Source organism: Tachypleus tridentatus, chromosome 1 (assembly GCF_004210375.1).
Source record: "Tachypleus tridentatus isolate NWPU-2018 chromosome 1, ASM421037v1, whole genome shotgun sequence".
NCBI lineage: Eukaryota > Metazoa > Arthropoda > Merostomata > Xiphosura > Limulidae > Tachypleus > Tachypleus tridentatus.
The window spans coordinates 87,950,550-87,974,875 of NC_134825.1; the positions used below are offsets into that span (position 1 = coordinate 87,950,550).

General features: G+C 33.8%; 1 protein-coding gene across 1 annotated transcript in view; it reads left to right on the forward strand.

Annotated features, from left to right (window-relative positions):
- The first annotated feature begins 1,442 nt into the window (after nucleotides 1-1,442).
- Nucleotides 1,443-24,326, forward strand: part of l(2)k09848 (WD repeat domain 74 lethal (2) k09848) — a 44,538-nt gene continuing 21,654 nt past the window's right edge. The window contains exons 1-6 of the mRNA XM_076510134.1: nucleotides 1,443-1,599; nucleotides 2,865-2,971; nucleotides 4,500-4,621; nucleotides 6,247-6,310; nucleotides 7,323-7,466; nucleotides 12,537-12,638. Of these exons, the coding sequence (XP_076366249.1) occupies nucleotides 1,539-1,599; nucleotides 2,865-2,971; nucleotides 4,500-4,621; nucleotides 6,247-6,310; nucleotides 7,323-7,466; nucleotides 12,537-12,638 (600 nt within the window). The 5' untranslated portion in view covers nucleotides 1,443-1,538. The remainder of the gene's footprint in view (nucleotides 1,600-2,864; nucleotides 2,972-4,499; nucleotides 4,622-6,246; nucleotides 6,311-7,322; nucleotides 7,467-12,536; nucleotides 12,639-24,326) is intronic.

Here is a 24,326-nt window from a genome sequence, read left to right on the forward strand (position 1 = left end):
ATTGGAAGTAGGTCTAACTACGAAAAACATACGAGTAACAGAAGTTCGAGATACGATTGCGATAACTCGCGAGACAGCTTAAGTTAATTATACATCTGTACTGTTGTAATAAAAGAGAGTTTGTTTGTTTGTTTTGGAATTTCGAACAAAGCTACTCAAGGGCTATCTGTGCTAGCCGTCCCTAATTTAGCCAGTGTAAGACTAGAGGAAGGCAGCTAGTCATCACCACCCACCGCCAACTATTGGGCTACTCTTTTACCAACGAATAGTGGGATTGACTGTAACATTATAACGCCCCCACGGCTGGGAAGGCGAGCATGTTTGGCGCGACGCGGGCTCGAACCTGCGACCCTCGGATTACGAGTCGCATGCCTTACGCGCTAGGCCATGCCAGGCCCCAATAAAAGAGAGAGAAAGAGTGAAAGGAATAAGTGAATAGTGTTTATGATAAAAGTAGAGAAAAATAGTTTGTCTTGTCAACTCATTTCGAAAGCAATTAAAATTTGCCTAAGTGGACTTTTGCCTAGAGGAAGAGAACTGCATAGTATTTAAGGTACAATTGTTTAATCTGTTTTGAATGCATTATTTTAAAACAAGCAAAGCGCGCACTGTTTATTTATAGTTCATATTTATCGTAAACAACTCGCAGACAAGTATTGAAGAAGAATCCCGAGGCCGGCTCAATCTATACTATTTACAAGCACACGCACGCACTTTTACAAGTAAACTTTTTGATAAACTCAAATAAACAAAACCATTGATAAATCTACGGTTAAGGTGGATTAGAAATATCTTTCGACCTGAAAATAAACGAAACAATATACCCTGTTTAGACTTAATGTCTATAAAGTTCTGTCAAATTTTGTTAAAATAGATCTAATGCACATTAGAATAATATTGGGCATTACATACAGAATAAATTAAGCAACAGCTGAAAAACATGTTGGAAAAATTTTCATTTTATACGACTATAAACCAGATAGAAACAAAAAACGCACGTATTTGAATTATATGCTATTTCTAAATTATTGAGAAATATCTTTGTATGTAGCACAGGTAAAGTACAAGTTGATATCTGAACCATTAATTTCTATCCAGTATAGAGATAGTAATCCGAACATATTACTTTAATTAAAATAGAATTTTAATCTCGAAAAACACGCAAAAAATCAAACATTAGAGCTTTTAAAAAGTATAATTTCAATAAGTAGCTATAAAATAATTAGTTAAGTAGGAAGGAAAATGTAGTTTAATATGAATTTCTATTAATGTAAATAAGATAATGACTTTTATCTCCAGAATGTGTCGTTATTAGCTCCGTATTTCGCTATGACAACCTACATGTTTGCCAATTCAGTTGTAACTAATTAGGTATTTAATATAATGATTATATACGTTTAATATAACTATTTAATATAAAATAATGAAGCGCCCCCTGAAAAACTGTATGCAAAATTACATGCATGTCGTTCACGTTGAACGAAAGTCAGATGTAGTGTTAACAATATTGAGGAGCAAATTTTTAAATTTATAGGAAGATGACTGAAAAATCTGAACGATTTGATATGTTCATCGGTTGTGAAACAGGATATTTTAAAGGTAAAGGAAAGCTAGACATACGTGTGTTCACACAGTTTATATAAATATATCGAAGTTTGTTTTTCTTATACAATTACTAGTAGTACAGTATTTTATGACAAAAGTTACTATATAATATGGTATAGCCAGTCTAATTTCGACATTTTTCCTTGGTTGATAATACGTAAATTAAACCCCGTAAAGTTAGTGCAAAATGTCGAGAATCCGCGTCGTTTTTTGGAAATTATGTATTGTAAATTTTATGTAGGTTATTTTTAATAAGTTTAATTGTAGTTGTAGCGTCAAAATCACGATTAGTCTCTTAAATGATTTACGTTAATACTGGACACAAACCAATGCCGGAAAAACACGAAAAGTTGAGTTTAAAATATACAAAAGAGCATTTCGCACATATTTTTGTAATGAATTTTTTTTCCGATAAAGGTGTAACATAGTAAAATTTCCTTCAAAACTTGTAATATTTTTAAATAATGCTTTATTTGTCAAATTCATATACAAGGATTTCATATAAAATTGAAATAAAATTTAAAATGCTAAACCTCGTATGTTAAAAAGCAGAAAAATATATAAAGTATTTAAGACGTTGGCTCTCAGGCGTATTTTGCTGATACCTTCCTACAAGTCATTTTAAAATTACTTATTTTAGTAAAATTGTATATGTAGCCATTGTGTCTCAGCTAAGAAGTGCCCATTAAGAAAGAAACTAAAGTATGACTTATCAGTGTTTAGACATATTGGGCATGATTTATTATACTAGGGATAACTATAGTTAAGGGTTAATTAATATCGTATCATTTTACAAAAAAAAATATGTGCATGGTTGTTTTTCTTTCAAAATATCTGAATCTTAAATTTTAAGACTAAGTTTACCAGAATTTTCATTATGAATCACAGAAAGGTGTATAAGAAGGTGCAACATTACATATGTAACTTTATATTGCTTGTACATTTTTTTCCAATTTTTCTTGGCACATCTGATTCTGAAAGTAAATTTAACTTTTGTCTTATTTATCTAAATAGGAAAAATAGTAGGTTAACTGAAAGTTCATTTTTTACATTTTATAGTAATATTTTTGCACTGGCATTTTTATGATTTATGGATTGTTGGTCACCAAAGTATTCTGTACTGGTTTAGATATGATAGTTGAATGTGTTGGGAAATAATTCAACAAAATTATTGGTTTGATCCAACAGGGGAATATGTAAAAGTAAAAATGAATAGAAGTGCTAAAACAGTCATAAAATATCAATTTCTTCATTTTAAGGTGTGAACACTATAAAGAAAAAGTCATGTAACTTGAACAAACTTGATAGTTTAAGAAAAGAAGATGAAATAGTGTTCACATGTTGGAATAATGAAGAAGAAACTGAGGTAAGTGGGTATGGGTTTGTTTTGTTGGTTTGAAGTGACAAGTGAAGCAAATGTACATATATGATTACCTAATAATCAGAATATCAAAAGTGGGGCCTCTATGCAATTTTTTGAGATTTTTAAACTTGCAAATATCTTATTTTATTACAATTTTATTGTTATTAATATTAAATTTTAAAAAAGTTATTAAATGTTTGGACTAGAAAATATTATTTCTTTATTATAAACAATTTGAGTGATTCTGTTTTTGTTTTTTTAAATTTATTATGTATACAGTCTGTATTTTCAATTAAAATTATAGCATCACATGACATTTTCCACAAACTTTCAGCTTTAGCTATTTTGTGAATACATTGTTTAATAATGTACTGCTCCTTACTTAGTCTGGAGGTTTTTGATGGCTATTGTAGAAACAATATAGATAGCTCATTGTGTAACTTTGTACTTAACAATGAAACAGAATAGTGTACTTGCTATGCATGATATTTTTCATGGAGTGTTTTTTGTTGTTGAATGACACATTTTGTGGGTGTGGTACTCTTGTTGCTTATTCCTCATTTTTTCACTTTGTACATAGTTTTATATGAATCTATATTAGTACTGTAACAGTTTGCTGATATGCCAACAAATAATATTTTCTATACATACAATACATGTATTGTAAACAATAGTGATTGAAAAGAGCTAATACTGCATACTAACATTTCTCATCCAAGATAGAAATATGTAGTTAAATGGATATAATCACTTTCTTTGTCCCATTATCATATCTTTTAATTAAAGCAGTCATGATTAGTATTTTGGACATCAGCAATCCAAAAAACATTTAATCATTGAATACATACAAACCATAATGTGCAAAGTACAAGCCATTAAAGATAAGTTATGAGGTTAAAACATGGTGTATATTACATTTTTCCTCTAAGCTTTTCATATGTTCTTGCATTTTAAGGCTTTAAATGTACAGTCATAGGATTTTATAGCTCAGCAAGTAGAATATCTATCCACAACCTGATAAAGTAGTCATGGTTTATTTACATCAGTGCAGCCATGAGCTAAATTGTTATTTAACACCATATATATATAGAGGTGTATAAAACAGTTTTATGTAATTTTTATTATAAATTCTTCCCAGAGGTGGTAGCTAAGCCGAACTCTACTGGGATTTTACTATACACAAAATCAGTATAATATTATTCACTAATTTTAATACATCTGTTACTTTGTGTGCCTTGGCTGTTTGTGATTTAAAAAGATGTGTGTGTAGTTTTGGTTTGAGATTTGTTGTGAATATCAGGAGATTTTAAATTCTGCATCTTTAGGATGATATTTTTTAGGGTTTTTTTTAAAATCCTCAATAAACAGTGGTTTGGCAACTTTTAGCAAGACAATGTTTCTTTGTATTGTATTAAATATTTTATTTTATAAGTAAAAGTATTGCTAACCACTGCCAGATTTAAAGTGAACTTAATTGAGACACTTTAGGTTGTAAAGTAATACATTATTTACTAAAATGTTATTTTTAAAGGTGTGTTTAGGATTAAGAAGACAGTCAGTGAAAATATTCAGTGTTGACAGACTCTGCTTCATCGATGAAGTAGATATTTCAGGAGGAAGAGGTCCTCCCAGAGGCCTTGCTAAATCTGGAGGGTGAATATCTGATTTTGTAGTTAATCATGTTTTCTAAAGAATAAACTAGTACTTAAGCATAATTTGCTGTGGATTGAGTAAAAGACAATTACAATTATTATACAAACTAATATTTACTTAAGAATAATGCTATTGTAAGGGAGTTTTTAAGTATGGCATATGAATTCCAGTTATAAATAGAAATTATTATTCTTCAAAAATGTCAATATATGATGTTGTGCTATTGCATGTACCACAACTATATAGTTATAGATTTGTGAAATAAGATGCAGTGCCTTAAGAATACCAGTTGCTTTTATGATCTACATCTGTAGATGGTGATATCATAATTAAGAGTAAAAAAAACTAAGTATTTCAAAATTATTTCAGTTTAGTAACTGGGGTAGTTATTACTTAAATGTTTTGGATGATTTTTCATCACACATGCACACAAAATAAAACAATTTTTTTGATAGTACTAGAACGTAGCTGTGTTTCAAGTACATGAAAAAGAACATTTTGATAAATATCTATGGGTTTTTGAGTTCTGTTTAGTTCATTATACAGTAACTTTAATTTAGGTATGTCAATGTTGTGACATATTACCTAATTTATAACTCGCTCTTGTACAGAACACTGTTTCATGATTATTTATATAGATGTGTGTTAAAGAATTATTTTTCTTCAAAGGTGAAGTTGAAAAAACAATGTGATATTCAAAAATAATTTAGGTTACTATATAGTGATTGAAAAGAACTCAAACTCCATAGATATTCCATTTTTCTTTCAGTTTTAATTTTGTTTTGTATACAAGTTTAACTGATCTGTGTTCTTGAAGTTTGTTTATTCTGCATTATATTTTAGCATAAATATTCTGTCTATTGTAGGAGTTTCCATTCTGTTATATTTGTTTATTCATATCCTGTTTAGCATTATAGAAAAATGAAGTCTTGATCATCCCATGAATAAATCATATGCATACACTTTCGTATGAAATAATATACAATATAACCTAAGAAGTATAAAACCTATACATTTCATAAGAAATATTTACATGTGACATTTTAGTTTTAATATTAAATGATCTTTGGAAATGTCACATGAATGGTATGAAATGAGGAATATCAAGAGAGGCAAAAATAGACTTGCATCAAAATATAAACAAAATGTATTTAACTAATACTGTTTATGAAAGCACAAATGTCATAATAGTATGTGTATTTGTTATTTGGAAATTGGCTTATTTGATTGAATGTTTGTAAAAGACCCTAGAATTTTGTTTTTATTCTAATTTTTATAAATGGCTTTTGATTTGTAAAATGATGCTAAATTTGAGCATGTGAACACAGTTTCATCATGATGAAAGGATATACTTTTCTTTTATTGGGTGTTTACTATAGCCTGTCATGCATATAAAAACAGTAACTGCTTAGATTAGGTTAGGTGAAATTTGGTTCTGCACATTTTACAGATCATGCAAGTTGGTTCTTATGTGCATGCACATACCTGAATATTAATTAAATGATAGTAAGTCAGTATTTGTGTTGGCATTTAGAAATAAACGTACCTTTCTATAACATGCTGCATTTCATATCTGTATTCTGAATTGATCAATAAATTTCTTCAATTTTTTTTTTTTTTTTTAGAAATTTAGTTACTTGTGTAGAGTCTGGTTTGGTGAGTGTTTGGAATGTCAATCATACAAAAACAGTAAGCAAAATGTTTTACATTTCTTTTTGTCAATAATATCATTTGAAAGTCTGCATTTACATTTCTTATCTAGTGTTGAAGGTTTATACACAATATTTTATATTGTATTTTGTAGGCAGAGTTTATGTAGTGTTAATTTGCATATGTAACAGCAAATAATAAAAATTTAAACTTTTCAAAACTTTAGATCAAAGTGATTAGTGGAAGTTGCTAATTGATTGTGAGACTCTTCAGTTGATTTCATTCAACTAATATGTTATTATTCTCACATAAGACTTGCATAGTTGAAAAAATAAAAAATAGTAATGAGAAAATATAATGGTAATGGTTTGCTTGAGTAATTGGAATATTGGGAAGCAGTAAAATGTGATGCTAATTTTGATTACTTGATTATTTTTTATGGCATTAATAAATTTTGTCATTTCTGTTAACGTGCTTCATGTGACAGTTATTGATGTAATCAACTAGAACTAGAAAATAATGTAAAATTAATAAGGACTTTTTGAAATAAAACTTTTTAAAATATTACCAAGTACAAAATTAAAACAAATTTTAAGAAATATTTCATAGATTTCAAGCTTCTTTTTTCAGTATTATTCACTCCTAATGATTGTGATTCTATCTATAAATAGAAGGTTTATACACAAGTTGCTTATAAAGCATGGTTAAAAAACATGGTTTACAAACACAGAACATAATAAATCACATGTAGAAAATTGTTTACATACATAAATATAAGTGTTAGAATAGATTAAAGTTTAAACATTCAATTTTTTTTCACAGATTATATATTTGTGAATCTTATACATTTGTCTGAGGCTGTGAGGTTGAAATATTGCAATATAAATCCTGATTCTTTCTAATATATTTAGTTTACTATGAATGTTTTTAATTACTTCAGAATAAACTGTTATTAAATGCAATTTATTGTATTTGTGAAATTCTACTTCTTCCTGAAAAAGTTAATATATAACACATAAATTGTATTTTTAATAATGCCTTAATCATTTAGGCAGAATTTGAAGTTGGAAACAATATCTGTAGGATGCGTCAAAGTCCATTTAAACCTTCAATTCTTGCTACAGGAGGAAAAGAAAACCATCTTAAATTATGGGATGTACAAAATCCTGAAAAACCAGTATTTGTAGCCAAAAATGTAAGTTTATAATTGTGATGCTACTAGTTTATTTCTCATTGTCCTTGGGAAGTTATTTTTTTTACTGTTTGTAGCGCTTGCATGTTAAGATTACAGAGTTGTAAATGCAAGGTTGAGAATATAAAAACAAAGTTGAAATTGAATACATCACAAAGACAGCAAGGGTTCATGTTTTCTTTCAAGGCTGTTCTTGCACAGTCATACTTGAGAAAAGTGGAAATTCTAACACATCTTTTGTTTTTCAGGAAATCATTGAATCACATCTTAAACTTTAATGTTTCAGCATCCACTTCTATCAGTATCAACTTATTCCATAAATTAACTAACTTTTTAGTAAAATAAAACTCTAAACTAGAGGACAATTTATTTTTTCAAACTTTTATTTTTACCAAGAAATGTCTTTGAATTCAAATTCTGTTATTATGTATCATTGGCCATGTAATTAGCTGTTGTTTGTATATATAAACTCTCAGGTAAATTTGTCTATTGGATACTATGGCTCTGATTTAATTTCAGTTGTCCTTCACGAAAGATGTTAAGTGCAATGATAACATTTCAAATCCATTGTCATAATTCAGTGGCATGCCGTAAATGTGTTTCATTTTAATTAACAAAACTGTTCTTTGATAGAAATAAAAGTATAGTTTAGTAAATACAAATAAACTTTCATTGTCCAATTTTTTAATCAAAGAATTGAGATATAGCATCATCCTTTCGATAGCCCCCATTGATAGCCTCTATAAAAACATAAGGGGAGTTTGAAAATCTAGAAAAGAGAATTGGAGGGGAGATGCATCACATGACATACACATAAGTCAAGATTAAGGATTTAATGAAGTATTTTCTTTTGAATTGAAGAAGTTAAAAATAAGTTATGAAACTTTGAATTATAAATTGTTTTGATTCTAAGTTTTTTATTGACATGCTTTAACAGTAAAATTGTTGATTAGATTTGAGTTTAATTCTGTAAAATCTGGACATGTATAGTCAAAGTATGTATATCAATTAAATATAGGATTTAACTTGTGTTCCTTCATCGTATTTTTCTTGGAAAACAGCACAAAAATATCAGATACATTTATCATGTAGATCCCATGGATAACAATGTAAACTTTATCTTCTCTAATCTTACCTTTTTGTTGAAAATAAGTTGATCTTAATTTATTCCCATGAGATAATACTTCTATTTGTGGAATCATCTTGGTAGCCCTTTTCTGAATATTTTTCCCAAGTAAGTATCTTTCACACATTATATAAGGAGACCAAAACTGTAGTCAATATTTCTTGTGAGATTTGGTGATTTGTGTTGAGATACTTACCTTTTTCTAAATGGTATGTTTATAAATAGCCTTTAATGTTATTCACTTTACTACTAGCAAAAGTAACATAGGCTTCACTGTACTTTGGAAGTTTTTACACCATGTGTAACAGTTTCATTACGACTTGGATACAGAGGTTCAAAGTATCTAACTCTCTGGCACACAGTTGGATGTACCTGTTATCCTGGAGTAAATTTGCTATGCAAATCAAATTTATGGAAAATGAGCCTATAGTCATTTTATTTTAATATTTGAATTTTTTCAATGTAAATTAATTTTATATATATATGTGGTGGAGATGTGTAAATTATGATTTTGGGGTAGTATTATCATACATAAAATAAAAACTGCATTTGTGATTTTCCTGAATTTTTTCTGAGCATGATGTGGCTGTTGTACTCTTCTAGGAGTAAAGTTGAAACCATTTTGAACAAAATAACACTCTCTCTGTAATCTCAATACAAATGTAGTTTTGTCGATTTTAAAAGTTGCTGCTTCTCAACTGTAGTTGTGAAGATGTTATGTAAGTTGCATATACTTTACATTTTGAAAAGCCATAAGCTAGTAATTTAAAAAACAAGTTCCTCTTTCTGTTTCTTTTTGACAGTATATTCACTTTGGCTTCCAATTCAACAGAGTTGTATAAATATTGAAACAAAGTGACAAATGCTTAATTTTTAAAATTTGCTTTATTGTTTAATACTTCATTTGAATTATGATGTTGCAGTATGATAGGAAAGAATTTTCATGGAATATGATGAGGTAGGCTTAGATGATTTTGCACTTGATTTTGAAAACTTGTTTCACTGATAAGGCTACTGTTTATTTGACCAGGCTTATATTAGGATTTATTAACTACTTGAAGGGGCAAAAAAATCTCAAAGCAAAATAAGAAACATATGCAAATTAATCTAAAATAGGTCTAAAACTTGTATGTATTAAAAAAAACCTTCTGATTAATGATTTAAAATAAATGACTTGGTTATGGTTTTAGTATTATGAAAAAAAAGTAACTTTTATTTAATGCCAGTAATTGTAAACACTGAAACTACTTGTGTTTTTTGGTGTAAAATAAGTATACAATTTTCACATGTGTATAATGGAAACTATTACATGGGGAACCATTTTGAATTATCTTTTAAAACACAAACAAAAAACAACGTACCACAATGAAATGTTTTTCAGTGTTTTAAGCTGTGAATTTATACAAATAATGTGTGTGGAAAATATATTTTAATTTGCACAAGTAAGGTAATCTGTTGAAAGTTCATCTCAAGTTCAAACTATTTTACCCAATAGTTTTTCAATATAATTAACAATTTAAGAGTTAATCCTCATGCAAAGCTACTTAATGTACAAATAGATATTAAATATATAAATGCTTTTTTCTTCATTAGCAATTTTTTTTAAACAGTATTAATCAAGTATTGCCTTATCTAGTAAAGTACCTAGGCTTTGTATAAGATATAAATTTAAACTTCTGTGTCTATTTGAAGTCTTTACTAAAACTTTAAGAATTTTGTAGGTCAAAAGTTTGTTTTCATTGAATCCTAAGTAACTTATTTCTGGTAGTACATTTTTACTTTCAGCTATATTACTGAATGCAACATTACCTCCTTTTTTCATATGTTAAAAGAATTAACCTCCTGTGTATGGTATTGAGTTGAAGTATATGCATGTCAATGCCTTTTATAGAATTGCACTTAGTTTATTTACTACATTATTAATGTATGTCAGTAAGTTTGTCATGAAGCATAGATTATAAGTCAGATTTTATGTAAATTTTAATATCTTAGTTTCAAAAGAAAATATTTAAGTAAATTATCAGTCTGAACTCTACTTTAGCATGATGTATCTGGAACTCTGGTATTCATTTTTGGTTTTTCTTTTTATCCTTATGTATTTCAGTCTATCATGAATTAAACATACTCACTATTGATATTGAAAGTCTAGATTATAAAATTTGAATGCCAAATTTTTGTGCTTTACTGAGACCTGTACTTATGACACACCCACATAACCTCTTTGTCTTTTAAAATGCCTATAAATCTTTAACATTTCAGTTGGAAATGCTTATAAAGAATAGAAAGGGCAAATTTTACTTTATAAATTGCAGGATTACTGACTTTGTTTTGTCAGTAAAGGCCAATGATTCACCATGAGAACTTGATGTGATTAAACTAAACATATTTCTCTGATTGGTAATGGAATTTGTTAACTATTTAGAGGTTAGACTGAAAGCCAGGTAAGTTGTACTATTTTTTGGGATGTTATAATCTAGTATCTTTTATGTGATATTCTAAAATGTATACTTGAAGACTAACTTAATTCTGGATAACCAACATTGTGGTTAAAAAACAACAACAAACTAAACTATGCATCCAAGTGCAAAAGGCTAAAGTGAGTGCTATATTTCTTGGTTTTATGCTTATTTTTTGATTAATGTTGTATTTTTTAACCAAAATAAGTAATGTAAAAATTAGAAAATTTAAATAAAAAAATCTCTTTGAGGAATGAACACTGGCTATCCTAGTTTTATGTAACTAAATACTTAGGATTGCCCTAATTAGTACGGAATTCTTACTGGGTGATTTATTGCTTTTATGTAAATCTGTAAGAGCTTAATTCTTTTTTAGGATATATAATTCTCTGTTGCAATCTAGTTATTTAGAAAAAAATGTATTTTTAATTTTATTTTATATTTTTCAACTTTTTTAAACAGAATTTCACTCAATATTAGGTAAAATAAGAGATATTGAATACCAAGAGGTTTTTTAAAATATTTTATACTTTAAGAGGTTGGGTAAATGAAATATAAAATGTAACTTAAGAAATATTTATATTCATAGCATGTAAAGAACTTTTCAGACTGTTTCAATAAAGCCTTCATATTTTACACACATTTTTGGTAAAATTACTTTTTTAAATAAAATGTAATATTCTATGTACAACAGGTTTAAATGTTTATTAAAAGCTTTCCAGATTTTCTGAAAATATGCTTAGTAAATTTAGAACTATAGTAAATGGAGACTGGGCCTAGTGTAAAGCATCCAGTGTTATTCTTGTCAGGTTGTGGCAAAATTAAAGTGATATCCTGCAAGGAAAACTATACATGTGTTTATGTAACTTAAAATATCTTTAAAGGGAATATATTTAAAATTTATAAGCTAAAGATATGATACGTCATGGAAAAAATTAAAGATTGATTGGTATTTGTGCATGATATTTGAGTACAAGCTTTCATGTGAGAAACTTAAGTCACATTACATTGAGGTTACCATGAATAGTGAAAGACTTTAAACAGGACAGTGAGTGTTGAGGCAAGTGTAGAATATTATGGCAAAATTCAGAAAAATTAAAAATATTTGTGAAGTAATTCCTTCCTCTGTGAAGGCTAACAATATTTGTGTTGTAAACTATTTTAAAGTTTGCAAATGCATGGTATTTTTCATAGAAGCATGGGTGCTATGTAGTGTGGGTATGTGTGTGTGTGTTAACTGATCATCTTAAGATGTAGCTCAGAAAACTAACATTGATTTTAGGCATAAGATTTAAAATACATATATAAACAATTTTTATTTAAATAATTTTAAAATAAATTAACTGAATGTGTTGTTTTTTCTTCAGAATAGTTGGACTAGGTATTTTGAAGTTGGTGAATTTTTTATTATACTTTCAATAGTATCAATGGGTGAAATAAGACTGGATATATATTAAAGGGGCAGTCTTAATGTGGTCCTTGATTCTATAGGTTCGTCCTGATTTCTTGGATTTGCGTGTACCTGTGTGGGTGTTAGACATACAGTTTCTGCCTGGTACAGAAAAAGTGGTGGTGGGAACAGGAACTCATGCAGTGAGTACAATCCAAGCTCTGTTTTAGAATTATTATCTGGAGTTTTAAATTTGGAAGTGAATTTTTTTAAAATATAGAATATATTGTCTTGCATTCAAAAAAGTTCTGATCGAATTAGAAGTGATCTGTGTACTTCTGTTGGTGAAAGTATTGTAACTAAAGGCTTCAGCTTTAAGCTGTCAAGTTTTTTTCTTATTATGCTTTAATTTTCAATGTGATACTTGTGTAGTTTCAGGTTGCATTCTCTTTAAGAATCATAAACTGGTTTCTGGTATAATTAGCACTGTTCCTTGTTACAACTGTTGTGTGTGTACACAAAATATGGCAGTGTTTTAGTACAACTTACAAGTCTGTTGTACATAGATCTGTTATAAAAGTAGTTGAACTGAAAATATGTCTGAGTTGAAAACATTAGCTGTTAGAGAACAAAGTGATGTGTATTCGTAAAGAATATAAATACTCGTAGTTTGGATATTGCATTTATCTAACTTGTAGAATATGTAAAATACATACCTACAGTTATTGTATCCTTTCATATTTCATTTGGCATTTACTCTCCTTTACCTTAAATTGTCACTAAATTAGCAACATAGGGGGAATGGATGATTGGTAATTCTGACATTTAAATATACCATAGTATGTTGAATAGTACTATATAAAAGGTTGTATCATCTCATTTTGACCTCCACCTGTGCTGGTAGGTTTAATATGGAAAACCACTCTTATTTTCACATCTACTGATATTTATGACAAATTTTATTTTAAATATTTGATTGTAATTAGTGAGTGTTAGTGTCTTTGTTTTGGTTACTCTGTGGGAAATAATTCTTTTACTCTCTGAGATTCACAGGCCTAAGTTTATTGCTTATTCTGTCATGATTTGAACCTGTTTTGGTTTTCTTACATACTTTAGTTTTTACATTAAGTACATTAATTTGATTGAGCTGCCAACTCAATGGTAATGTGGTTCATATATCAATGTACATTCACTAGAAGACTAGTTTGTCATATTTTCATTTAAGTAGTTTATTTTTCCATTATAATTGTTTTCTAAAAATAACAAGTAATTAATACTTTTGAGCAATGTCTTTTGCATAAACAAGAATACTGCAGCACGCCTTTTCTTTTCAATAGCACTCTTTCAGTTACTTGGTCGACCTTTCTAGTCCTTGCTCTCTACTCTTTGTTCTGTGCCAGAGCATATTTCACTTTTTTTCATATTCTCTTACTACATCTAGATCTTTTCTTTGACCCTTTTTTTTCTTTCCACTGTCAAATTTATCACTTTTTACCAGCACGCTCTTTTTCACATGACAAAGACGAGTTTTTCTCGTATTCACTGTAATTTATACTATTTTTTCATCTTTTCTCTAATTGTCTCATTCCTGATGCAGTCTTTCTTTGACAACCCTATCATTTACCTCAACATCCATATGTTTGTAATATTCATCAATTGCTCATCTTTCCTTCCTTTCAGGTTTGGCATTTGTCTGCCACATATCACTTTTCTGACTTCTTCCATTTGTTTTTTTCCTTGATCTTTATACTTACTCTTCCATATGTCTGCTCAATTAATCCAAGTATTTAAATTCTTCCACTTTTTTTAACTTTTCCTCCATCAAGGAGCACAGTAGCACTTTATCACTGTGTGCTACTTTCCCTCAAAAGACTATTTCTATCATGTACTCTTTGTTAAACTTATTGTAAAACTATATTTCTGGGCGTTATTTCCATTTCCAAATAATATGTATATTTATGCTCATATTTTTATGCTTGTAGATGTTCTATCCATTGCCATTATGAAAAGGAAAGGGTTCAGGGCTAATCCTTGATGAGACTCCCATTGACACTAAAAATCTGTCTCCTATACTTCTTACAGATGTTTCCACATATTCGTACGTGTGCTAGATCAGTCTCACATATAACTCTGGTACATCTCCTTATTCCTAAGCATGACCATATTAGCTTTCTTACCAATTTGTCATAACCCTTTTCCAGGTTGAACACTGTATACAGATCTTCTCTTTTTTTTTCTCTGAACTTTTGTATCAGTCTCATTGCGAATATGACAATTTCTGTTGACTTTACAAATACCTGTCAAGCATGAACCCCAAACTATTCTGCCCCATTTCTATCTCTGCTTTCAATATCATACCCACAACTCTTTCTGAAAAGCTTCATTGTATCATACAGCAACATTGTCTTACTAGTTATTGTAGTGTAGCATGTTATCATTTTTTTAGCCCTATGATACTCTTTCTGGGCATCTTCCTTTCTGTCAATGCAACATTTAATGCATAGCATCTAGCTGCCTAACTTCCATATCATAAGGGTTGTAATAGGTATATCATCTGGGCCTGCTGCTTTCACAATTTGTTTTCACAAATTCCATTTCCTTTATTCCTTGGTTCTTTATTTTTTCTGGATTCTCTTCACTTAATAGATGTTTGAAGCATGCTGTATTTTTTTTTTTTTTTGATATCTGACATGTGCCAATCACCTTACCATTATAGTCCTTAATAAAATCCACTCGTATCTGTTTCTCTTCTTTTCTTGACTTTGACTAGTCAGCACACAGGTTTCCATCTCTTTGTGCCAGCCCTGCATACAACCTCTCTTTGGTAATAACCGCTGCTTTTTTGTCTCTTTTTTTTTTTTTTTTAAGTATTGTGTATGTCTATGGATCCTCCTTTTCATTGTTTTGCAGCCACCTCTTAAACTTTACTTTCATGTTTGTATTTCCTCCCCCTCATTGTGAATTCCTGTACATGGTGAAGGGACCTCCCAAAGAAGGTTCTGTTCCCAAAGTTTACCTCCTTTTGGATCTAAACATCCACCCACGTGTTTATCATGTGTAGCAACCTGTGAAGGGGAGAAGAGGATCCTGGTGGTTGAAGGGTCCAACCCTAATACACCACTTTGGCATTGAATTCCTGTAAATGGGTAGCCTTGAGGTAGTTTTCCCCCCCCCAGAGTCAAACAGCTGGTCCACATGGGCTAGGACCAAGTGAGTACCAGTGTTGGATGTTCTTGGCGGGTGTTGTGGTGGACATTGCGTCTGATGCTGACGTTTGGGTATAGTGCTTATGAAGATCTGGCATTGCTGCAGTGTCCTTTGACATTGTAGTGCCTTCCCTCATAGGGCTCCATGGTGGGTGGGGTCAGTGGGTATCAAAAATTCTTTTCTTTATTATGGATTCCCCAAATAAAAATAAAATAGTGAAAAAACAGACCATAGGTAAACGACCATGTCTTGAAGATTCTGAACAGCAATATTCAACTTTTTTAACAACTGTACCTCATTTTCTGATTACATTCTTTACCAGACAAATATTTATTGCAAAATCTTCGTTTTTATTCAGAAGAGACTAGACGGACTTGCTGGTTCTCCAGAGTCAGTCAAAAAGTTACATTCTGGGGACATCTTGATGGAAACATCCACTCCAAAACATAGCAAACTTTTTCATTGAAAGGCCATCGGGGATATACCCACTGAAGTTACTCCCCATGCTACTTTGAATTTGTCACGAGGAGTTATTGTTGAAAGGGATTTTAAGAGTATCCCCAAGTCGGAGATCCTTACTGGTTTCTCCACCCAAGGAGTTTCTGCAGTGAGGCATATCTCCACTGGCAAAGATGGAATTATGATGCCAACCAGTGGCCTAATTTTGATATTTACATCACCACACCCACCTCCCATCATCAAGGCAGGTTATCTAAAATGCAGAGTATGGCCATATATTCCAAACCTTCTCAGATGTGTGCAGATAGCCCTTGAGCAGCTTTGTGTAAAATGCAAAACAAACTCAGATATTTCCATCTATCTGCAGTTTAGTTACTCAAAAACATTAAGTTGTGGTTCCTTGATGTGTGTTTATTGTGGTGGCAAGGACCATGATGCTCGAGTGTGTAATGGACCTTCATTGTACTAATTGTAGTGGCTCTCGCCCAACTTACGTTCATTTATGCCCTAGATGGATGGAATAAAAACATGCAGCATTTAAATGGATCACAACATTTCTCACCCTGAAACTCAAAAGTAACATCTTGGACTTATGCTGCTGTTTTCCATTCCACTACTACAATAGGAGTGCAGACAGATCTCTCCATGGTTCCAAATGAATCATTTTCAAACCAGTATTTTGCCCTCCATGGTTAAGAAAGTTGATTCAACATCAACAACCATCTCTGTCCCTACCATTCCTTCCAGCAGATCCCTAGATTCACTTTCTTTGGTTCAAGATTTGGGTGTTTCCTCAGATCTATCTTCTTTTCCAGCCCTGAGATGCAGAACGATTATTCATTCATGCCCTCAGTTTTCCATGAGTTTTTCGTGCTGCTGTTTTCCATTCCACTACTACAATAGGAGTGCAGACAGATCTCTCCATGGTTCCAAATGAATCATTTTCAAACCAGTATTTTGCCCTCCATGGTTAAGAAAGTTGATTCAACATCAACAACCATCTCTGTCCCTACCATTCCTTCCAGCAGATCCCTAGATTCACTTTCTTTGGTTCAAGATTTGGGTGTTTTCTCAGATCTATCTTCTTTTCCAGCCCTGAGATGCAGAACGATTATTCATTCATGCCCTCAGTCTCTGGAATATTTTTCCAATGACAGACTTGCTCCATTGACCCAGGACAGGATCAATGGAGGTTGATAGACCTTCTTCAAATAAAGTAAAGAAAAAAGTCTGGTTGAAAACAGAAGGGCTTTTAGCTCAGTTCTCCATGTAGATAAAACTGACAACATTGATACAGTCGACTTCCATTCTAGTTGAGATAATATCAAGATTCTGATTGATTCCTGTCATCCTGTGTCTTTTCTTACAGGAAACATTTCTAAAATTTGCCAATAGTCACCCTTCAGCAGTTTTCTTTGTGGAGAAATGACAGGTTGTGTGATGGATGAAGGGATGGCACTGCTGTTCATTCAGCATGTACTCACTCTCTTTTTGCCACTTAACATACCCTTGGAGGCTGTAGCTATAGATGTTTGTTTGTTTCCTTTGGTTGAACCATCACTGTTTGCTCTCTATCTCCTGGAGAAACATATGATCAATCAGATCTTGATGCTTTCTTTGAACAGTTGCCATTTCCCTTTTTACTCCTGGTGGACTTTAATGGACATAATCCCCTCTGGGGAGGTGCTGATATTGATGGAAAGGGTCTCTCCATGGAGCATATGCTTTCAGATCATGGCCTTTCTCTCTTCATTATTGGTTCCTATACTTATTTCATTATGACAGTCAGTTTTTACTGCTATTGATCTCTGTCTGCTCTCCTTCAGGAAAGTGATTATTTTCTTATTTTGAGAGAGATTAGCCATGGTCAATGCCATCTGACCTCTGTGCCTCAGTGGATGCTGGACCAAGCTAACTGGTCCTCTTTTACTGCTCTCTTGGAACCTGATTCTGCATGGCAGCAGTGATTGATTGTAGTATTTAGGCAGCTGTTTAATGCATTCTTAAAACCTTGACATGTTTTCCCATGGCATTTTTGTCCATGATGGAATCCTGCCTGCCACATGTGCCAGAAGCTCCAATGAGCCAAGAATACCATTTCTAGGTATCCCAAATTTTTGAATCACATCACTTTTCAGCAGGCCCATGTACTTGCTTGGCAGGTAAGACATTAAAGCCAGAAGGAATTTTGTGATTAATTTCACAACCAGCATCTCTCCTATCACTAATTCCAAAGTTATATGGGACAAGATTCAATAGGTCAGTGGGCAATATAATTGTCCCCCTTTTGATCTTGCTTTCTGATGACCAGGAAGTTGCTGATGCCCATAGCTTTGCCATTACTCTCAGAAAAAGCATTTGCTGGGTATCTAGAACTTCTGATTCATCCTTCACCTTGTTAACCATCAGATAATTTCAGGCTGATTGTCTCTTTACACTGGTAGAGCTGAAGCTTGCTCTTCTTCAGTGCCATCTTTTGTTCTCTTTCTCTCTCTCTCTCCTGCTTCTTTTGCTATTATTTTGTTTTTAACCAGATCTGGCAGGATAATGCTTTTCCTGATGCATGGCTCCATGGTTTTGTCCAGGCTGTTGTCCTACCTTATTCTAAGCCTGAGAAGGACCCCAAGATTCCTCCAAACTACTGTCCACTTGCTGTGACAAATTGTCTCTGTAAGAACTTAGAGGATGGTTAATGCTCATCACGTTTAATTTGTTGAATCAAACAACCTCATCTTGCCAACTCCGTATGGATTCCAAAGACAGAGCTTCATCTGAATTGATTTGAAACATTGATCAGAGAAGTGTTTCTTAAGTGACAACATTCTGTGCGCGTATTCTTTGTTCTTGAAGGTTTATGATACCATGTGGAGGTATGATATTTTGTGAGACATCCATTCATGTGGGTTGCATGTCCATTTGCCCATTTTTATTAAATTGTTTAATGTGTAGTCAGTTTCAAGTTCATGTGGGTTTGACATTTTCCCGTTCTTTCCTACAGGAACTTGGCTGGAGTGTCATATTTTTCAGTGTAGAGATTAGTGCCATCACTGAACAACTCCCTCTTACTGTTATAAACAGGTTCGGTGTTGATGACTATGACACATGTCAGTTGTTGAATATGAGGTTTATTGAGCAGCAGTTACAAACTGCCCTCAATTGTTTATTGAAGTGGACCACAGCAAATGGTTTTAACTTAGTCTCTGTAAAACTGCTTGCATGCATGTTTTACCAACAGCAGGATGTTAATCCCAATCCTGAACTCCATGTGAGTGAAGTTGTGCTTCTTTTGTCCTGGGTCACATAGAAGCTAAGCAGTATTTGAATTGTACTATTTATACTAACTTGCTTAGCTCTCTACTGGCTCTGGAATTGCTTCATGTTAGTTCTCACCAATATTCAAAACTGATTGGCTCATTTTTCTTTTAACATCTTCTTTTATCCAGTTCTTCTGGATAACAGGCCATGTTGGTATTTGCAGGAATGAACTTGCTGATGCCACAACTAAGTCTGTTTACTCTGGTGCTATTAATACTGTGTCTATTCTATATATGGGCTATGGTCCTGTATTCAAGGTTTGGCTCCTTTCTAGTTGGCAATCAACTTGGAGTGAGTTATGTAATAACAAGCTTTTCCAGACAAAGCCCTTTCCTGGACTTTGGCTGTCTTGTTTCCGTAATGATAGAAAAGTTGTCCTAACAAGACTATGCTTTGGTCAGTTTTAACTCATTTTTTTTTTATCTGGGACTTGTGCACCAATGTGTGGTCTGTGCGACACTCAAGTCACAATAGCCCACATGTTATTGTACCATCATTATTACTCTGAATGATAGCATCATTTTATACATGTTTTATCTACAGGTTTACCCTGATGCTAGACAGTTTCAACAATGATGGTGACACTGTCCACCTTAATGCTTTTAATTTTTTGAGGACCATTGTCCTTTTTAATTCTATTTAAGTTTTTAAATGAAAATTTGGACTTTGTTTTGTTTTAACATGAATCCTTTTTACAAATTTCAATAATTATATTTTAATTTGTAATTTTTACGTATTAGGCACAGATAGTCTAGTAACTTTGTGCCATAAAACACTAAATAACCAATCGGCCAACTGCATTTCCTCATTTCTTGACACTCTCTCAGTAAATTGTTTGTCCTTTGGTCTTTCCAATGACTTTTGTAACTCCTAACATTCTTATTTCTGTATGTTAGGTGTTTTTCTCCTTTCTGGTAAAATGTATTGGTTATAGCCAAATCATGTGCCTAAACCATTTGTATGATGCTTTGCCTTCTTCCATTATTTACTTGTCCACAGCATGTCCACCATGCAGCCTCTCATAGCTATCTCAATTCTGTTCAATTTAGATCAGCTTCATTCTAAATAACCCTTCTCTTGGTATGCTCTACATCATGTTGTCCAGATACTCTTATTTTTTCTTATTGCATTTCACTTGTAGAGTATAGACACAAATGAAACTTGCCAAATTTTGTTCCTACCTTCACCACCATTACTCTGCTACACCACTTTTTTTCTTTTGTAGTCTCATGAAAGATGTTTGTTAATAGTTTCAAATTTCCTCTGCCTTATGTCCTTTTTATCTTGTTTCATGTATGCATGTTATATGTACTTTCCTCCTCTTCTGGGTATCTTTAAAGTTCCTACACTTCATCATGCCTCTCTTTGCCCCTCGGTGTGGATTCCTGTACGTGGTGAGGGAACCTCCCAGGGAAGGTTCTGTTCTTTCTGGTTACCTTCTCTGGGATCTAAACATCCACCCACGTGTTTGCCGTGCGTGGCGACCCGTGAAGGGGACGAGAGGATCCTGGTGGTTGAGGGGTCCAACCCTAACACACCACTTTGGCCTCGAATTCCTGTAGACGGGCGGCCTTTGGGTGGCCCCCCTTGGGTCAATCGGCTGGTCCACTTGGGCTAGAGTCAACCAAGTACCAGTGTTGGAAGTTCTCAACGAGTGTTGTGGACATTGTGCCTGATGCTGGTGTTTGGGAATAGTGCTCACAAAACCCTGGCGTTGCTGCATTGTCCTTGCATGACTTTGTAGTGCATCCCCTTGTAGGGCTCCATGGTGGGTGGGGTCAGTGGGTACCGAAATGTTTTCTTTTTCCAATGGATCCTCTAAAAAATTTAAATAAAATTGTAAAAAAACAGTCAATGGGTAAGCAACCACGCCTTGAATACTCAGAACAGCAATCTTCAACATCAGTAACACACGTACCTCATTTTCTTATATTACATTCTCTTTTGGAAAAACCTTTAGGGCAAATGTCCCCTTTTTTTATTCAAAAGGGACTAGAGGGACTTGCTGGCTCTCCAAAGTCAGTAAAGAAACTTTGATCTGGTGACATATTGGTTGAAACATCCACATCCCAACACAGTGAACTCCTCTTGAATTCAAAGGCAATTGGGGATATACCTATTGAGGTTACACCCCATGCTACCTTGAATTCTTCACGAGGAGTTATTGTTGAAAGGGATTTGAAGAACGTTCTTGAGTCAGAGATTCTCGCTGGTCTCTCCACTCAAGGAGTTTCTGCAGTGAGGCGCATCTCCATTCGCAAAGATGGAGTTACACTGCCAACAAATACCCTCGTTTTAACATTTACTTCACCACGCCGCACCTGCCACCATCAAGGCAGGTTATCTCATTTGCAGGGTTTGGCCATACATACCAAACCCTCTTCGATGTTTCCAATGTCAGAGATTCGGCCACTCAAAGACATCTTGTCGTGGTTCCCTGATATGTGCTCGTTGTGGAGGCAAGGACCACAATGCCTATGACTGTGACATGAACCCACATTGCGTAAACTGCAATGGTTCTCACCCCTCTTACTTTCATTCTTGCCCAAAATGGTTGGAGGAAAAAGAGGTGCAGCGTTTGAAAACGACACATAACATTAGTTATCCTGAGGCTCGGAAATTGCTGTCCACAACTCCATCTCGGATATATGCTGCTGCACTTCATTCCACAACTACAGTGGGAGTGCAGACAGATCTCTCTGTGCCTCCAAGAGAATCGTTTTCAAAACAAATGAAAAGCCTTTTGACCTCCGTGGTTAAAAAGGTTGATGAATCGACTTCCACACCCATACCTTCCAACAAACCTCAAGATCCACGTCCTTCAGTTTCAAATACAGACATTTCTTCTGATACATCTTTTTCTCCCACCACAAGAGACAAAACAATTATTCGTTCGCGTCCTCAGTCACTGGATTCCCCTTCCAATAACAAAAACCTGCCCACCCGACGCAGAGCAGGATCCATGGAGGTTGATAGACCTCCTCTGACTAAAGACAGTAAAGAAAAAAGACGTGGTCGTAAACTGAAGGGTTCTCTAGCCACTTCACCTACTCATTCTTAAAAATGGCCACTTTGATACAATGGAACTGTCGAGGTTTACGCTCTAATCTGGATGATATCAAAACGCTGATTGCTTCCTACCATCCTGTTTGTCTTTCTTTACAAGAAACATTTCTCAAAACTGCTGATACTGTCTCCATTCGGTAGTTTTCTCTGTACAGAAATGACAGGTTGTGTGATGGTCGAGTACATGGAGGGGTGGCACTGTTGGTTGATCAACACGTGCCCACCCTGTCTTTGTCACTCAACACACCCTTGGAGGCTGTAGCCATCCGTCCTGGAGAGACATATGATCAATCAGATCTTGATGCTCTTGTTGAACAGTTGCCATCTCCATTTCTAATCCTAGGGGATTTTAATGGACATCATCCCCTCTGGGGAAGTGCTATTATTGATGGGAGGGGCCGATCTGTAGAGCGGATGCTCTCTGATCACAATCTTTCTCTTTTCAACACTGGTTCTTCCACTTACTTTCATGCATCTAGTCAGTCCTTTACCGCTATTGATCTCTCACTTTGCTCATTATTCTCCCATTTTTCATGGAGGGTTGATAGTAATCCACTAGGCAGTGATCATTTTCCGATCCTTTTGAGAGAGACTGGCTGTGGTCGATGCCACCCTTCCTGTGTGCCCCGGTGGAAGCTGGATCAGGCAGACTGGTCCACTTTCACTGCTCTCGCAGAACTTGATCCTGCCATCGTAAATCAGCCATCAATAGACGACTGTGTAGCAGCGGTAACTGACTGTATTACACATGCAGCTGCTCAGTGTATTCCTAAAACCTCGACACGTTTTCCACAATATCCTCGTCCGTGGTGGAATCCTGCTTGCCACTTAGCACGGAAGGCTCAAATGCGGGTCTGGGATACTTTTCGTAGATATCCCACACTTTCAAACCGGGTTGCTTTCCAACTGGCCCGTGCACATGCTAGGTGGGTAAGACGTCAAAGCCAGAAGGAATCTTGGATTAAGTTCACAACCAGCATATCTTCTACCACCAGTTCCCAGATCATAAGGGACAGGATTCGAAAGGTTAATGGGCACTACAATTCTGTCCCCCCTCTCGATCTTACTCTCTGATAACCAGGAGGTGACTGATGTTCGGAACATCGCTAACATTCTAGGTGAAAGCTTTTGCCAGGTATCTAGCACTTCTGCTTGTTCCTCCACCTTCCTGGCCATCAAGACTCGGGCAGAGCGATCATTTCTTTCCTTTCGAACTGACTGTTTCTTTGACTATAATTGTTCCTTTACCCTGGTGGAACTAAAAATGGCCCTTCATTGGTCTGCCAGTACGTCTGTTGGACCCGATGATATTCATTATGACATGCTGCACCATCTATCTCCTGCTTCTCTTGATGTCCTTCTGATTGTTTTCAACCGGATCTGGCAGGAGAATGTTTTTCCTGATGCCTGGCGCCAGGCTATTATTTTACCTTTCTCTAAGCCAGGGAAAGATCCCAAGATTCCTTCAAACTACCGTCCAATTGCTTTGACGAGCTGTCTCTGTAAGACATTAGAAAGGATGGTTAATGCTCGTCTTGTTTGGTTCCTTGAATCAAACAACCTCCTCTCGCCCACCCAGTGTGGGTTCCGTCGACAGCACTCCACCACAGACCACCTAATTCGTGTTGAAACATCTATCAGAAAAGCCTTTCTCAACCGGCAACATCTTGTATCAATATTCTTTGACATAGAGAAGGCTTACGACACAACATGGAAGTATGGCGTTTTACGAGACCTCCATACATATGGGTTACATGGCCATCTACCCGTGTTTATTAAAAAAATTTTAATGGACAGGAGATTCCAAGTTCGTGTGGGTTCGACACTTTCCCGTTCTTTTGTAT